The sequence below is a fragment of the Mastomys coucha genome, unplaced genomic scaffold (genome assembly GCF_008632895.1).
Source record: "Mastomys coucha isolate ucsf_1 unplaced genomic scaffold, UCSF_Mcou_1 pScaffold5, whole genome shotgun sequence".
Lineage (NCBI taxonomy): Eukaryota > Metazoa > Chordata > Mammalia > Rodentia > Muridae > Mastomys > Mastomys coucha.
The window spans coordinates 113,241,302-113,258,678 of NW_022196911.1; the positions used below are offsets into that span (position 1 = coordinate 113,241,302).

Genomic DNA, 17,377 nt, shown 5'->3' on the forward strand with positions numbered 1-17,377 from the left:
TGCTCATGTTCTGTCCTTAGGTCTAACACATCTGGTGAGAGCTGCACTTGTTCAAGCCTCCTCCTCCTCCTTGTGAATGGCAGTGGCCACTGCTCACTGAGCTCCACAGAGGCAGGACAGGGACTGTGTAGGATGTACCTGCAGGCACTCAAGGCTTGAATATCTGGAAACTGGGCATTCTGAGTATCTGGGAACAGGGAAGGGTCCTCCTGTTCGGTGGCTTTCTCTGTCAGGATGTGACCCTAGGCCGGAAAGACATCGCATCTGTGCGGTCTTTCACTAGACTGATCAATCACGTTCCCAAGGACTTGGGGGAGGGGGGGTCTTTCTGTTCTCATCAGCTGGAGCCCAGAGCCCAGCTCAGCAGCAGTCTAGTGTTGCTTAATTCTCTTCTCTTTGTTACTGTTCTAGCTCATGTCAAGGGAAACAAAACAGATGGGAGCCCCACTTCCTTGTACTCCTTGGGCTCTCCGCCGCCCCTCTACCTTGCCTGTCCTCTCCTTCCACAGTGGATTGTATTTGATGTGTGCATCGGGTCAATAAGCGGAGATAGGGACACAGAACCTCTGGCCTGGGTGGACTAAACCACACACTTTATCGGTGGCATGGTCGGATGCTCCCTCCATTCCTGCTGTGTTTGGAGACAGGAGGCAGCTTGGAGCTAAACAGGACTGCTGACTTCCACTTGAGATTTCTGCACCTCTCAGGCCACTGGCAGGCATTCTGCCTCATCAGACCCCATGGCAGCGAAGACATCTCTCCTTTGGCTGCTTATTTTATTTCAAATTTTGTTTTGAAACAGAATCTCAGTCAGCCCAGGCTGAGCCTGAACTTGGTATGTAGCTGAGGCTGGCCTTGAACTCCTGATCCCTTTGCCTACCCTCCTTTGTTCTGTGGTCCAGGATAATTTCTTTTTCTTCCTGAGACAGGGTTTCTCTGAGTAGCCCTGGCTGTCCTGGAACTTACTCTGTAGACCAGGCTGGCCTGGAACTCAGAAATCTGCCTGCCTCTGCCTCCCAAGTGCTGGGATTAAAGGTGTGTGCTACCACTGCCCCACGTTTTATTAGATTTTTAAAAAACATTATTTTGTTGTTGTTTTTCCAGACAAGCTCTACTATGTTCCTTTGAAGACTAGGATTCACTCTATAGACCAAGCTGGCCTTCAAAGAGATCCACCTGCCTCAGCCTCCTAACGCTGTGCCACCATGCCAGCTATTTTTATTTTACTTTTTTAAGATTGTTGTTGGGCAGTGGTGGCACAGACCTTTAATGTCAGCATTTTGGGAGGTAGAGGAAGAGGCAGGCAGATCTCTGTAAGTTCAAGGGCCAGCCTGGTCTACAGAGTTTTAGGATAGCCTGGGCGAAAGAAACTGAGTTTTTGGGAGGAAAAAGATCTATTTTATGTGCATGAGTGTTGAATCTGCACTTGTGTATGTGTACTGTACGCATGCCTGGGGCTTGCAGAGGTTAGAAGAGTGTTGGATTTGCTGGAACTGGAGTACAGAGGGTGTGAGCCTTCATGTGGGTGCTAGGAACCAAACCCAGGCCCTCTGCTAGAGCAGCAAGTGCTCTTAACTGCTGAGCGTCCTCTCCAGCCCCATTTTATCTGTGTGTGTACATACACATCAGGAGACAACTTAAGGATATCAATTTTTATTCTACCATGGCGGCCCTACCAGGTGTCTTAGAGACAACCTGTCTTTCCCTGCAGAGCCACCTATCTCACTGGTCATTTCCTGTTTTAACAGGCTGGGAGAGGAACAGTTATAAAGGGTGAATGAGGTACTCCAGTAGCAACACAGGTAACAGCTTCCTGAAGACCAGAGTGCTTTTCAAGTAGAAAAGCCACCTGGACATCACTAGGGATGTAAATGCAGGGTCTCCCCAAGCCACTGGACCAGGAGGCTACGCTGTTCCAGAGGACAGCTCTCAGCTCTGCAGGATGCACAGCTTCCTATCCAGCTGGCCACATAGGTGGATCAAGAGTCCCATACATGGCAACCTGAACCTGACGTTTCCATGTCTTGGGTGTTCTGACAGGCAGGCAGTACCATAGTTCCAATGAATCTACACAAGCTTTCTAGGTCACAGTCTGACTGGGGACAAGTCCCCTCTACTCATCAAAATTTCCTTGGCTATAGGACGGATTAAGGCAAACAGGTGAGTGTAAAGGACAAGAAAGGAGCTTGCCAGCCAGTTGTAAATGTAACTTCTACTTTCCTATAGTAATTGTCATCTCAGAGGCTCACTGCCTCCGTTGGCTAACCTAGGCCTGAAAGCTTCTAGCATCCGTTCAATGTAATCTAGGTCTACAATGTTTTCAGTCTCTGAAACTTACTGCAGAATCAGCTCACCCTTTCTAGTTCTTTCTGATCTCTGGCTGCCTGGTCAACTCAGCTAATTCTGGCTCAAACTCCTTTCCAAGCTGGATTTAGTCTAGCTTCTCTCTTGGTCTTTGACTTTCTGCTTCGCCTGGCCTTAAACTAACTCTTGACAATTTGTTCTAATCTTCTAGCTCGTTCCCTGCCTTGTTCTATCTTCACCTGTGTCTAGCTTGTTCTCTTTCCTCTCCCCCTCCCCCCTGCACAACGGTCTTAGGAAAACTGCCTCCTTTGTCTTTTCTTCCTGTCAAGTAGCTTCCCTTTCCTCTCTTCTTGTCCAGAGTTGGGCGGGCACGTCCTATTCTGTCACATCTTTCTCTGATTTGTCACTTTGTCTGCCACTCAATTAGACATCTCTTTCAGACATGGGTGCTTCCTTCTACAAACTAACTTTACCTTCGTTGTTTGGGATTAAAGGTGTGTACTAAGGACTGAGACACACCACAACTAGAAACAACACAATCTTGGGGTTCACAGTGTGATCAAATATCCTGTGACACCCAGTCCACCAGAGCTGTTCAGAAGGACTAACAGATTCTGAAATGTGCCAGTTCCACCCAGGGATTCCTTTCCTGCATGTACCAGCTATTGTTGATACATCCTGATGACATGTATGGGGAACACAGGTTAAGAAGTTCCCTGTGGCCGGGCAGTGGTGGCGCACGCCTTTAAGTAGCTGCAGGGCCTGTAGCAGGTCACTGTCCTGAGCAGCACTTGAATTACAGTGAGATCCAGCATGCTCAACAACAGCTCAGAGCCTTCTTACTCAACGTATTAGTGCCATCGCGGCTCTGTGCTAGCTGAGCTCACACATTCCTGGAGACTCTAAGACCATCATCTGCCCAAAGAAGGAACTTGGGCCAGAGAAGGAAGAGCCACAGGCAAAGACAGAGGCTAATGGTAGGAGCAGAAGACTGAGAACTGAAGTGGGTGACAACCAACAGCTCACATAGGAACCCCCGAGAGTCTATTGGCTCAGGGATGAACAGCCTCTGCAGGGGTTCCTAATTCTGCCAAGGAGAGCACAACTGCCTGTACCTGGCAGGTGGACAGCATAGCTGGGCCAAAGCTAGCCGGCAACAATAAAATGGAACCCCACCAGGCAAGGTGGCACATGCCTTCAGTCCCGGTGCTCGGGAGACAGAGCTCTGAGCTCAAGGCCAGCCCAGTCTAAAACAGAGTTCTAGGACAGCCAGGGCTAGCTATAGAAAGAAACCTTGTCTTGAAATGAAATGGCAAACAACTTGGTGCTGCATGATCCTAGCACTGAAGAGGCTGAAGCAGGAGGATCCTTAGTTCAAAGCCAGCATGATTATATAATCACATACTACTCAAATGGGCAAAACCTCGGATCTCACATCACAGCCTACTGTCACTTCCCAAGCACAGACAGGGGAGTGTAATATGACTCAAGACAGAGAGCACGTGTGAACATGGCAGTGGAGAGGATAGCCAGCCCCATGGATTCTACTGAAGAGACAACCTGATTCTTTCCATTCAAGTCCAGTCACACCAGGGAATGTAGAAAAGAAGAAAACACCAGGATCCTGGACTTTCATTACGCAGTTCCAGATTGTTCAGAGACAAGGAAGGTAAGGGGATCGATCCCCTCACCTGCAGCAGTCAAGCACTTCAGAATGCCACATTTCCCACAACTCCAACCAGCACACACAGGGTAAATCCACCCTCCACTGTGGGCCCGTCACTATCCACACAAGAGAAGGATCCAGCAAATGCTTTTTGGTTTTGAAGTTAACTTAAATCTCTCTTTTGGGACAGGGTTCTTCTGCGTAGCTCTGGCTGTCCTAGAACTCTGTACACCAGGCTGGCCTCTGCCTTCAGCATGCCGGGATTAAACACTTATACCTACCGCCCACACCTGGCTTACTTAGAACCAATCTTGTTTAAAAAGAGAAACAGAAAAACAAGTCTAGAGAAATGATTAAGATGTTATAGAGAAAGCCTGTTCAGCCTTCAGAGCCGACTGCTCTAGTCACTCTCCAACAGGATCCAGACCGGCAGGCACTCCTCACACACCACGGGAGACACGGGAGAGGAGCACAGGGAGACCCGTAGGAAGCATGCCCAAATGAAAGCTGTCCACAATATAAAATGGATTCGCTTTATTAAATAGGTAAAGGGTTTCATTGGCACCATCCACACACCTCTGCCCCTAAGACATGACCATGAGAAAAGCCACTGTACCAAATACTACCAACTCCCATCTGAGTGTCCTTGTTCTCTGGGTGTCAGACCCCCAAGCCTTGCTGCGAGCACATCCTTGCAAACAATGGCCACATGTGGTCACCTGGAGGAGCTGCGCTCTTTGCTCACACAGTCATCCTGTGAGGTAGTGTCCCCATTTCCCACCACGCTGCAAGTTCTCCTCTTCTTCCTGCGGTGTGTCGTCCCATCACCTTCTGACCCAGATTCACACTGGACACAGGGAGGAAAAACAATTCAGGGCCAGGACAAAGGCTTGACACTAAGCTTCATGACCTTGGTTCAATCCCCGGGGCTCACTCGATAGGAGAGAACCAACTCCCTCAAGTCAGTTTCTGCCTCCACGTGTGTGCTACCGTAAACACTTGGATGCACAGGCGCACACACAAGTCAAGGGAACATCAGAAGCTGTAGACAACAAAATTCACCATAAAGTCTGTCTACAAAGGAACAATGCTCTTTATAGAGATTTTGCAAACCAAAATGTTAAAAGAGAAAGGACCTAGCACAGTGTAGTGACGCACACCTTTAATCCCAGCACCCAGGAAGTAGAGGCAGGTGGAGCTCTGTGGGTTCAAGAGCAGCCTGGCTTACAGAGTGAGTTCCAGGACAGCCATAGCCAGAGTGTGAGATTCTCCCAAAAAACCCTTTAATCCCAGCACCTGGGAGGTAGATCTAGGTGAATGTCTGTTAGTCTAAGGCCAGCTTGGCCTGCAGAGTGAGTTCCAAGAGAGCCAGGGATGTGAGGGATGTGTACAGAGACCCTGATTCAAAAAAAAAAGCCATACGTGGTGTTTCATGCCTTTAATCCGGCATTCGAAGCCAGCCTGGTCTACAGGCTGGGTTCCAGGAAAGCTGGGGCGATACAGAGAAACCCTGTTTTGGAAAAAAAAAATAGAAAACAAAAAAAAAAACCTCAAAATTGAAACCACAAAACAAGAATTCCATGTGGACAAAACCCATCTTTCTTTTTTTTTTTCTGAATTATTGAACTCGAGCACAGGGCTTTCCTAGGTTAGACACAGTAGCACAGTGGTGCCAGCAGCAATCCTGTCAGGGCAGACCACCTTGAGCTGGTGTGAACTAAAGCAGGTCACTGGGTTTGCCCGTTTCTAGACTTACGTGTTACCCTCCATAGGGGGCATCTTTAACAAGGGCTTTGAGCGTGGTCAGAATAAAGACTGATCCAGTGACCACAAGGCCACCGTTTTACAAACTGTCACACAACCCGGGCACCTTTGCAGCAGACGACCTCACACGTGTGAGATGCTGTAAACGGGTGCCATCATGGTCCTGAATGAGGTAACTGCGCTCCACTGCCCTTGGACTGAGGGGGCCTGGGCAGGCGAGGGCCTCACCTCTGAGTCTGAGTCTGAGGAGCTGGAGCTGGAGGAGCTAGAAGAGTCGCTGGAGCTGTCAGAGGCAATGCCTGTGGACTCCTGGAGGTCAACGGCGTCGGCGAGGACTGCCAGCTCAGGGTGCTCCTGCTTCAAGATCCTGAAGGGCAAGAAGTATTGTTCTCAGGGCTGTCATGGCTGGGGGTACACCCACTCACAGTGACACAGACTCAAAGTGGAGGCCTCCATTGCTTACGACATCTGGAAATGCCTAGTGCTCCGGCCGTCCAGGCGGCATGACTGCACTGGGACAGACCACACAGGCTGTCCACATTCGCTGAAGGAAAACAAGATTCTACAGCCACACACCTGTGAGCACCAGCCACACACCTCTGGAGGCCGAGTTTCCTGAGGGGGGTGGCTTAAGAGTTTTCCCTTGAGAGAAACAGTCCCATTTCCTAATTGTCTCCCTAGCCCTTTTCTGGCTCCTTTTTCTTTCTTGTTTTGTAGAAGCCTTTCCTTCCCAAAGCATGGTGCTAGTGAGGGAGTAGGAGCTGGTTAGACTACATAGTAAGAGTAAGAATTAGGTTCATAAGAAATGAGATGTCACATGAGACCACCCCCTCACTGACTAGGAGCAGCAGCAACCCCCCAGCAGCAACCTAACCTGGCATCCACTGTGACAGTGACAAACGACCTACTGTATGCAGAAGTGGCCTCACTGCAGCACACAGTGGCCTACAGGGCAGAGTAAGTAGGCTCATGTCCGAGTCCAGGGGAACAGCAGCCACCACCCTTGCTGGCCTCAGCACGGAGGCAGAGCACTGAGCAAGCCAGGATCCCTCTCTTACCCCGAGAGCTGGTCCCTCCAGGTCAGGGTTGGGACACAGTGGCACGGGGTGGCTGGGGGTGGCTTGCACTGCCGCTGCCCGTGCTGTATCTGTTCTGTGGATAAACAGAGGAGCTAAGTCTCCAGGGCAGTTGCCTCACAAGAACTGAAGGTAGTAAGTTCAAATGAATGTTTCCAGGGAAAATTAAAAACCTCAACGAAGGCTTTTGTTGTTTTTGTTGTTTTGCCTAGTGCTAGTTTTTATGTTTAAAAATATAACAAGCAAACAAACAAGAATAAAAAGAATAAGAAAAAAGGAGAAACAGAGCATGAAAACAAAATAAGAAACAATCCCAGCTGGGATCAGTCTTGACTGTGATGCTGACACACATGCAGAGCCAGCCGCGCACTGCCACCTGGAGCTAGCAGACCCTGACCGCTCGCCCTGACCTTGGGCCCTCTTTACCCACAGGTTTGCAAGCCCCAGCTGTTCCCAGCTGTTCCCACGCACACTACTGCAGCGGGGAATTCTTCCCTTTTCAGCTTTGGGGAGAGAACTGGAACAAAGCAGAAGGGAATAAAAAGTTTCTCACCTATACCACTTCCTTGATAACTTTGGTCTCCCTCTTACCGTCTTGTGCCACACAACAGGGAAGTTGGTGCTGCTGGCAAAGTTCTGGGTGATGGCGATGGTGGTGTCAAGATTGAGGACAACATGCCACCAGCCCCCTGGAATCCAACAAAGGAAGAACTCAGTGAGGATCCGCCTGCAGACGCTAGCCTGGGGTCTAACTCAGCGGAGGCGGGCCTGTACTCTCTCCAGTGTCCAGGCCCTAGGAGACAGAGCTGAGCAATAGCAACACAGACGGACTCCTGGAAACCTAGCTGTGACTAACACTGTAAAGCAAAGGCTCTAGGACCCCTAGCCTTTAACCCCTCACTACTGGAAACGGCATCCATCCAGCTCTGGCTGCTTGGAATTTTCCAGCTGAACCCATCCAGTTCTGCACTCACTCCGGCAAACAGCCAGAACCTCCAAGGCTGCTCAGACACAGGTGCGTGGGGCATGGAGGTGCTCTCCCTTTGGACTCGAGTCCCTAACTCTTGTCACAGTGGGGAGTGCACACACCCAGCCGATAGAAAGGGCCGTTCTGTCTCATTCTATGATTCTACTCCAAAATGGCAATACAGTACAAGTCCGGAACAGTCGGAGCTGGGAAGAACGGAGTTTCTTCTAGCTCATCTATACCTGGTACAAAGACAGTTTCTCCTGGTTTCTGTAATATCTCCAGGGGGGTGAATTCAGGTGGCCACGTTGGAAGCTGTGTCCGGGGGTAGATGACATTAAACCAGGTGATTGCTTCATCCTGTTGGTTCCCCCCTTCTTCCCGGGTCACCTTGATGAGTTCTCGGGGTGTGTTTGTCGGGAACAGGCACCACCGCTTGTGACCCTGAACTAAGGCATTCCAGGCGCTGGTCCCCAGTGGGTCAATGTGAATCCCAGTTCCAGAACGTGGTGGCCCCATCACAAACCACCTACAGGATGCAAACATGAAGACATGAGCGGTAATCGGAGATGTGTGCGACACAGAAGTAAAGTCTCTATAATATACCGCCATGCACCGTCTTGTCATCAGAGACTCTACATTCTGGTACACAACATTAAGTGAATGGATGTCTAACAGAAAAAATAACCAACTGATGCAAATTCCTGCTGATCCATCCATCCACTGGGTGTGGCAGCCCAAGCTTTTAATCCCAATTAACAGAGGCAGGTGGATCTGCTAATTCAAGGCCTACCAGGGGGACACAGAGAACCCTATCTCAAAAGACCCAAACCAAAACGGGTGCAATATCGAACATCTTTAATGCCTAGCACTGTCTACCCCTAATAGGAGTAGACAGATCTCTGTAAGTTCAAGGTCAGCCTGGTAACAGTGAGTTACAGGACAGTCAGTATAAGAAATCACGCTTGTAAAAGTAGAAATAATACTTCCTTGATAAAGCAGTGGTCCACTGAAATGCCCCGGGGCCCTAAAGCAGCAAGGTTCAATTTGTAGACCCAACACAGTCACGATGTCTCACAACTACCCCCAATTTCAGCTCCAGAGAATCTGACTCTCTCTTCTGACCTCAGGCAGCAGGCACACACTGGTACAGATACATGAAGGAAGTTTTCTTTTTCTTTTTTTTTTTTTTTAAAAAGTGAGATACCCTGGAGAGTGAGTCTGAGGAATCCAGATGTCTGGAGGGACCTGCCCCCCAACCTGCGACTCCCCCAATGGAATCCATCTTCCTAAGTAGAACCATAAACAAGTCAATGTGTAGGGAAGACCTTCATTACTTCTACAAGGTTAGATAAGAGATCTGCTAACCTTACACTCTGGAAGGTTTGTGGATTTGTGTGTTTTTACCCCAAGACAGTTTCTTTGTGTAGCCCTTGCTGTCCTGGAACTCACTCTGTAGCCCAGGCTGGCCTCAGAGAGATCTGCTCCCAGGTGCGGAGATTACCACTGCTTGTCACCGTCAAAGGTTTTTGAACACTTGAGGTGAAATACTTTACCTGTAAGGGGGTCTGCGCTTCTCCCCCGCGTACTGGAAAAGATCATCTGTGAAAAACTTGGGCACCGTGTAGTCTTCCAAAAGCTTCCTTCTTTTGGGGTGTTCGCCATAGCTGCTGTCAAAGATGTAAAGGGGACTGTCATCGCGGGTGCTCTCCATGTACTCGATGTAGTATTTCATCTTCATCTTCACCGAGTAGCCGTCATTATCCTCACCGCACTTGAACTTCTGGTTCCGGTATTTCCTTTTGAGGCGCTCCAGAGTCCATTTCTCCTGTGCGGACCAGCCCTCTTGGGCATTCAGCAGAACCACGGGCTTGTAAGGCCTCTCGTACCGCTCGACAAATTCTTTCACCGACAGCTGTAAAGCATCAGCTCTCTCCACGTTATCCTGGGGGAACAACAAAAGACCCCGTCCCGTTAAGACACTGGAAGAGGTCCAGTGGCGGATAAAGGTGTCCCACGGGGCCAATTAGCGAAGACACCCATTAGCAAGGACACCCATTAGCAATGAACGAGCCTTGGCTCCTCCGGGGGGAGGAGGGAGGCCCACGTGCGTGAGGGTGAGCACGTCGCACCCGGAGCCACCCCTTCCAGGGAGGGAGGGAGGGAAGGAGGGCCCCGGAGCTCCCACGGACGAGCGAGCTCTGACAGCCCGGCTGCGGGGCCCCGCCGCGGGGCAAGCGGCCCTCAGGGAGCGGGCTCCCGCGCCCCGCTCACCGGCACGGCCGCAGGGTTCAGCGGGTAGCTCTCGTAGTAGTTGTGCCGGGTCCAGTCCAGCGAGTCCTTGAGCTCGGGCCGCGCACTCCGCTTGGCCTCGCGGATGCGCTTCTTGCTCTTGTGGTTCATCGTGAGCCGCTCGCCGTCCCGTCCGGTTCCGCCGCGACCCCGGCGCGGCTCGCTTCCTGCCACCCGACGCGCCCTCCCCAGCTGGCGCGGCCCCGAGACGCCCTTCGCTCCGGCCCGGCGCCTTTAAAGTCGCCTTCCAGAAAATTCACTCCCCAGTCAGCACCGGAGCTTCGGGTTGGGCGAACAGCGGCCGTCCTCCCCGCCCCACCGCCTCATGCGCTCCGCCATTGGCCTCCGCGACTTGCCGGGTCCGCCTTCACGCGCGCCTATGATAGGGCGCCATGTTGGGAAGGTCGCGTCGCTGACGCCCGCCCCTCCCTGCTTTGGGCTACGCAACGCTTCCGGCTGCGCGTCGCTTCCCGCCGGTCTCCTTCCGGCCTCCTTCCGGCCCGGCCCGCCGTGGCCTCCTGCCCCGCGCCTCTTGAGCGCCGCCCTCTGACCCGGCGTCCCTGGATTTCCGTCCGTGCGAGCGCGGCCGCATGGCCGGGGCCCAGCGTTTTCGGTTCCGGGAGGAGCCGGGCTCCGGAGACGAGCCGGCCGTGCTGGAGGTCCGCGTCCCGCAGGTGCGTGCGGCGGCACCCACGTGGCAGCGCCCCCTGGTTGGAGCGCGGGGAGTGGGGGAAATCCTTCCGTTCTCGGCTTCGTTCGTTAGTAAGCACCAGGTCTGCTGTGAAGCCCGGGGAAGGATTAAATGGGCTCCGGTGACACGTTCAGGGGCCGTGCCGGGAGGGAGACTCTGAGTTCTCTCTCCCAGGAAAGCGGCTCTCCTGTCCTGTGATGAAAGCATCTGTTTGCCCCCCCCACACCCCACAAACCTCTGGGAACTCTTGATTGAACCTCTGCCTGGTAGGCAAGTGCTCCACCACTGAGCGATATCCCTAACTCCCTTTCTGTTTTATTTCTGAGCTCAGGCAGGCTTTGAATTTGAACCCCTATTTCCCGCTTCTTAGGGTTACAAGTGTGAGCCACCATGCTGGCTTAAGGAGTGCTGGGGCTCGAATCCAAGATCCATACATGCTAGGTAAAAGTTGTGCTTTTGAGTTTATACCTAACCCCGTAATCTTTGCCTGGAGACTAGAGATTCATGTCTCCAACACCCCAGTAAAGTTCTACACATCGGCATTGGCTTGTTTCCCCGAGCTCATAGCTACCCTAAAACTGAATAACTCTTCCCAGATAGTTGGGTTTTACAAAGAATTTTCGTGTTGTAATGTTAGCAGTTGGACCGTAGCTAGGGTAGGTGTTCACCTTGCAGTATTAGGGGGAGCAGAAGGTACAACCCTATGCGGCCACCTGTAGCAGTCCGCGTTTTTTTGAGAGACTTCTAGACAAGTGGAGCAGAGGTTTTGTTTTGTTTTGAGAAAGAGTTCCTATATCTATCCCTGGGTATTGTGGAACTCACTCTGTGGACCAGTCTGGACTCAAAAAAGATCAGCATGCCTCTCTGCCTTTGGAGTGTTGGCTTGAAGGTGTACTCCTGCTCCCTCCCAGCAGTCTCCACCATTAGAATAGAGAGATTCGTGGCTGTGTACTACAGGAAAAGATTTCAGGACAAATCAGTGTGAGGCAGAGTTGGAAGAGACTAATAGTATAATCTGGATTTAAGTTTGGGAGTTAACAAACACCTAGGAAAAGGACACAGTAGGCATGGGGTACATGCAGGCTTCATAAGTCAGGATACTGCACTTAAGTGACCTCTTAATGGCATATGCACGATTTGGTAACATCTGAAGTTAAATTGTTTAAAGAATTTCTTTTTTTTTTAAATCAAGATTTATTTTTATTTATGTGTATGAGTACACTGTAGCTGTACAGATGACTGTGAGCCATCATGTGTGTGGCTGCTGGGAATTGAACTCAGGACCTGGCCTGCTCGTTCCTGCGTAATTCACTGTAGCTGTCTTCAGATGCACTAGAAGAGGGCATCAGATCTCATTACGGGTGGTTGTGAGCCACCATGTGGTTGCTGGGATCCGAACTCAGGACCTTCGGATGAGCAGTCAGTGCTCTTACCTGCTGAGGCATCTCGCCAGCCCGTGTTTAAAGAATTTGTAAGAAACTTGTTTTAGTAACTAAGGCCATAGGGTGATTAGTGAGGTGCAGTGGGCAGGAGGATTACAGTGATGGCGCCAGAACCATGGGCTACAAAGGTCAAAGGAGACTCTGCAGACTTCACACTAACGAGGTCCTAAGGGTGTTGGCACGTCTCTAGCCTTGCGAGATTCTCAGAAAGCTGCAGGATACAGCTGGAAGAGCTGCGAGGTTGCATTCAGAGGTCAGATGGCTTCACAAGAAGCTTGCTTGTTATTGTTTTGTTTGGAGAGGGTTTTCTTTGTGTGGCTTTGAGTCTCACTTTGGCTGTGGCTGTCCTGGTCTTGGCGCTGTAGCCCAGGCTGGTCTTGAACCCATAGAGATCCACCTGCCTTTACCTCCTAAGAGCTGGGGTCAAATGTATCTATGTATCACCACGCCCTCACCACTCCCTGCTGGTTCTTTGCTATTTTAACATTATACGGAGATATTTCAAACCAGAACTCTGCTCCTCTGTAGACAAACTTCACAGTGAATTTTGTTAGTTGTACTAAAATTTGACCCTCACTTGGTGAGAGACTTCCATCAGACTCAGGGATAAGGAGCTCTTTACTTTCATGTCCTTCTTATTTTCCCAGTCTGTCCTTTCTCAGCGGGTCAGTGTTACAGGGAAAAACAGAACTTGTTCCCTGTAGCCTCCAAATGTCTTCTTGTAAAAACGCTAGGTTTTCCTTGCAGATTTAGGAGTGAAGGCCCTCCCTCTGAGTAAAGAAGCCCAGGTTTTTATATGGAAATCTGCATTTCTTCTAGAAACAGCCTCCTCTGGGCCTTTATTGTACTCAAAGGTGAAGTCTACCAGGCCAGGCCTTTACTCAAAGCTCAGTCCATTGTGTTATAGGCATGTGTATATATGTTAAGTCAGGGTTTCATCCTTAGGCACCGATATTTGTCTTTTGAGACAGGATTTCAGTATGTAGTTCTGGCTGGCCTGGAACTACCAGAGACCTGCCCACTTCTACCTCTCAAGTGTATTAAAGCCATGCACCACCATACCCTGCTTTATTTTTTTATCTACAGATTAGTTTTTTTGCTGGGCATGGTGGCCCATGCCCTTAATCCCTCCTTTAATCCCAGCATTGAAGAGGCAGAGGCAGAGGACCACTGGGGTTTGAGACCGGCAGTCTGTACATCCAGTTCCAGGACATGCCCAAGAACATAGTGACTTCGTCTCAGAAGTGAAGAGCAGGAAGCTCTCTGGACTGCTGAATCATCCAGCTGGTCCATATTTTGCCCCGTGACTTCATTTAAATCAGGTGCATAAGTATATGCATATACACATTTGTAATTCTGAGTAAACAAAACAGTGTTTCTCTGGCTCTTTTCATCATTCTCTAGCTTTTCCCATCATTCATTTTCCAGTGTTCATCATATTTCTTCCCACCCTGCTCCCCAAATAAAGTTGATTTTTATGTTTATTATTCTTTTTTGAATCAAAGTCTCTGCAGCCCTGGCTGACTGAACTCATGGAGATCTACTTACCTCAGCCGCTCAAGTGTTGAAGTTAAAGGGGAGTGTCACTATATAGGCTTTTATGATCATAGGTATTTTGCCGCATGTGTTTCTGAGCACCACCTACATGTAGTGTCCTCAGAGGCCAGAAAGGGCTGTTAGGTCACTTGGAACAGAAGATCCAGGTGGTTGTTAGCAGCTTCTATAGGTGATGGAGATTGAACCCTGAGCCTCTGGGAAAGCAGAGAGCTCTCTTTCCAGTCCCTATTATTGCTATTTTTTTTAAAGATTTATTTATTATATGTAAGTACACTGTAGCTGTCTTCAGACACACCAGAAGAGGACGTCAGGTCTCATTACAGGTGGTTGTGAGGCCACCATGTGGTTGCTGGGACTTGAACTCAGGACCTTCGGTAGAGCAGTCAGTTCTCTTACCCGCTGAGCCATCTCACCAGCTCCTATCATTGACATTTTGGCCTGGCTTGCCTTGAGTTTGGGGCCCTCCTGTTAGACCCCCTTCCCACCAGTGCTGGAGTGACCAGTATGTACCACCATACCCATCCATGCACTGTTAGTGGACTGGATGAGTAAATTTGGCCCTGACTCTCTTACAGCTTTGATAAGCTCTGCTGTTTGCAGTCTATCAGGACACACTTCTCCAGAAGACAGGCAGGAGGCTTAGATTTCTGTTGCAGTGCTCTGTGCCTGGCTTTGTGGGATTCCTACCCTACAGTATCTGGAGTCAAGAGACTGAGGCCCTGACAAGTAGGTCATATGACATCACACATCTGGATCTAGAGTAGTTGGTGGGGGAGGCTCATTGCTGAAGTGTCTTTTTCCTTTAAATGCTCCCCAGATTCTAATTGTTGGCTTTTGGAGTTTTGGTTGTTTTTGCACAGGATCTAGAAGTCTAGTCCTGGCTGCCCTTTGATTTGTATGTAGTTGAGGTTGGCCTTGAACTTCTGACAATGCTCCTTCCTCCTGTATGATAGAATTACAAGTGGCCACATTCTGAAAGATTCTGAAAGGCTCTCTTCTGTCTTTTAAAATTTAGCTTCACACTTGTCTCCTCCTAAGGGACATGTAGGGCGTGTCCAAGTCATGCATGAGTTGAAAATCTTCCAAGATATAGGGATGAGAAAGGATAGGGACATGGGTCAGATGGAACAGGGTTTGCTAGCACTTTGTAGGTCTGGGTTTGATTCCAAGCACTTCATAAAGTTGGGTGTGTTGGCACATAGCTGCAGTCCTAGTACTTAGCAAGTAGAGCCAAGAAGATGAAAGAAAAGCTTATGGTCTTCCTAGGCTACACAGTGAGACCAGCCTGAGCTACAAGAGACCACTGCCTTAAAAATCCAAAATAAGCTGAGCAGTGGTGGCACATGCCTTTGGTTCCAGCACTTGGGAGGCAGAGGCAGAGGGATTTCTGAGTTCGAGGCCAGCCTGGTCTACAGAGTGAGTTCCAGGACAGCCAGGGCTACACAGAGAAACCCTGTCTTTAAAAAAAAAAAAAAAAAATGGCTTAGGTAAAGACACTTGTCTACAAGTTGGACAGCCTGACCTCAGTTTCACCCCTACATCCCACATGGTGGAGATAACTAAGTTGTCTTTTGACTTCCACATATGCCTCCACCTCCAACAAAGTAAATGTAAAAAGACTCTCATCTCCCACTCAGTTATACCTGCGGGCTTTAAGGCACTTGTTTGGGCAACCCTGTCTCCTGCTGTTTCGACCTCATGTCATTTTGCTTTTGTGTTGTAGCTTTTTTTTTACCAACCTTTGCACAACATTGTCCAGTATGTAATAAGTACTGTGTACACTCTAGTCCAAAAAGTCATACTGTCTCTGACTCTCATTTTAAATGCTTGCGAAGGGGCTGGAGATGGCTTAGAGGCACTGTTGCAGAGACCTTAGCTAGTTTTGGAACTACCAGGCATGCTCATGCATATACATGAGTACAGACAAAACCCTTACACAATACCTGGGTTCAATCTAGGTGTGGTGTGGTATATGCCTATAATTCCAGCATTCAAGAGAATAAGGAAGGATCGAGGCCAACCTGGGCTACATTGGAATAAAAGCACTGGCCTCAGAACTGCAGGTTATGGACTGTCATGGTAATGTATGTCAATGATTAACTTCCTTTGCAGGTCCTGCATGCCCAGTATGGGATGTATGTTTGGCCCTGTGCTGTAGTCCTGGCCCAATACCTGTGGTTTCACAGAAGATACCTCCCTGGCAAAGCTGTCCTAGAGGTAACTAGAGTCACCAGAATACTTACCAGAATTAATCGGTTTGGCAAAAAGTTTGAAATTCTGAACTGGGAAATGTTTTTAAATTAAAGTGACCTGGCCGGGCAGTTGTGGCACACACCTTTAATCCCAGCACCCTGTCTCGAAAAACAAAAAAGAAAGTGACTTGACAGTCTGGAAACTTTAGCCCTTGTAAAGGGAGTACCAGTTAATGGCATAAGTTGCTAATGCAAGTCACCTTTTCTGGTACTACATTTAGTCAGGTGCTTATTCTATTCCAGATCCTGCAAACCTGGAAACCATGATAGGTATCTTCACAAAATTTATCATCTGTGGTACAAAATTAAACTGCCTTGAGATAATATGGAAGTAGAAGTCCCTTTAAATTTGAGGCAAGCCAAGCATGGATCCACACTACTTGTTGCCAGGGGTAGCCCCAGCCTTGAGATACAACAGGCAGAAGTTCAAAGCCAGCTTAGCTAGACTATGTAAACTCTCATTTGAGGTGGGAAAGCTAAATTATTCTTAAATATTGTCTTCACTTAGATTGGAGCTGGAGTAAGCCTTCCAGGGATTTTGGCTGCCAAATGCGGTGCTAAAGTAATATTATCTGACAATTCAGAGTTTCCTCACAGTCTGGATATCTGTTGGCAGAGTTGCCAGATGAATAATCTGCCACAGGTGCAAGTTGTGGGCCTGACATGGGGCCACATATCAAAGAACATCCTGTCTTTGCCTCCACAAGACATCATTCTGGGATCTGATGTGTTCTTTGAACCAGAAGGTAAGTATAATTCATAGAAAACTTGGCCAGATGTATCTTAGAAAACTCACTTAAAAAACCACCCCTCCCCTCCCTAGATTTCGAAAGCATTCTAGCCACAGTATACTTTCTGATGCAGAAGAATCCAAAAGTTCAATTTTGGTCTACATACCAGGTCAGAAGGTGAGTATGGACAATTTACTAGCTGCTTTTGTAACAATACATTAAAATAGGAGAGGCATAAAATCAAAGAATTTCTTTCTTTTAAGTGCTGACTGGTCACTTGAAGGCTTGCTCTACCAGTGGGATATGAAATGTGTGCACATTCCTCTGGAGTCTTTTGATGCAGACAAGGAAGATATAGCAGAGTCTGCCCTTCCAGGAAGACATACTGTTGAAATGCTCATCATCTCCTTTGCAAAGGTTTCTGAATGAATTGTACCTCAAGCTCTTCTGGCACACCAGTGTCAAGGCGGAATGTGGTATAAAGTTGAATTGTTTTGAAACTCAGTGGGTATGAAGATGGTCAATTCTGCAGGCCTATGGCTGTGATGTCATTCATGCCTAGGCCAGCCTTCAACATAACAAAATTAAAAACAGTGAAAAGGACTAGGGCTATCCCCAATCGTTAAAGTAGGACC

At 49.0% G+C, this 17,377-nt stretch overlaps 2 protein-coding genes across 9 annotated transcripts; one reads left to right on the forward strand and one right to left on the reverse strand.

Moving 5' to 3' along the window:
• Window positions 1-4,482: 4,482 nt before the first annotated feature.
• On the reverse strand, window positions 4,483-10,539 carry Jmjd6 (jumonji domain containing 6, arginine demethylase and lysine hydroxylase). 6 transcript variants are annotated; one of them, XM_031350486.1, is made up of 7 exons: window positions 10,052-10,435; window positions 9,334-9,722; window positions 8,020-8,306; window positions 7,402-7,499; window positions 6,793-6,881; window positions 5,963-6,101; window positions 4,483-4,817 (listed from the first exon to the last, which is right to left on the reverse strand). In XM_031350486.1, exons 1-7 carry the CDS (start codon window positions 10,178-10,180, stop codon window positions 4,686-4,688), a joined length of 1,263 nt encoding a protein of 420 aa, XP_031206346.1. In that variant the 5' UTR covers window positions 10,181-10,435; the 3' UTR covers window positions 4,483-4,685. The 6 variants fall into 6 exon arrangements, 4 of the variants coding, with proteins under 4 accessions (XP_031206346.1, XP_031206347.1, XP_031206348.1 ...); XR_004113068.1 differs by having other exon boundaries at window positions 4,681-4,817; window positions 6,793-6,886; window positions 7,364-7,499; window positions 10,052-10,213; XM_031350488.1 differs by lacking the exon at window positions 4,483-4,817 and adding an exon at window positions 5,394-5,480 and having other exon boundaries at window positions 10,052-10,213.
• Mettl23 (methyltransferase like 23) lies at window positions 10,436-17,273 on the forward strand. 3 transcript variants are annotated; one of them, XM_031350492.1, is made up of 7 exons: window positions 10,795-11,026; window positions 11,131-11,201; window positions 13,346-13,524; window positions 15,872-15,976; window positions 16,520-16,757; window positions 16,835-16,919; window positions 17,006-17,246. In XM_031350492.1, the coding sequence occupies exons 4-7, from the start codon at window positions 15,893-15,895 to the stop codon at window positions 17,169-17,171; spliced, it is 573 nt and encodes a 190-aa protein (XP_031206352.1). In that variant the 5' UTR covers window positions 10,795-11,026; window positions 11,131-11,201; window positions 13,346-13,524; window positions 15,872-15,892; the 3' UTR covers window positions 17,172-17,246. The 3 variants fall into 3 exon arrangements, with proteins under 3 accessions (XP_031206351.1, XP_031206350.1, XP_031206352.1); XM_031350491.1 differs by lacking the exons at window positions 10,795-11,026; window positions 11,131-11,201 and adding an exon at window positions 10,436-10,743; XM_031350490.1 differs by lacking the exons at window positions 10,795-11,026; window positions 11,131-11,201; window positions 13,346-13,524 and adding an exon at window positions 10,436-10,743 and having other exon boundaries at window positions 17,006-17,273.
• The last annotated feature ends 104 nt before the right edge of the window (window positions 17,274-17,377 follow it).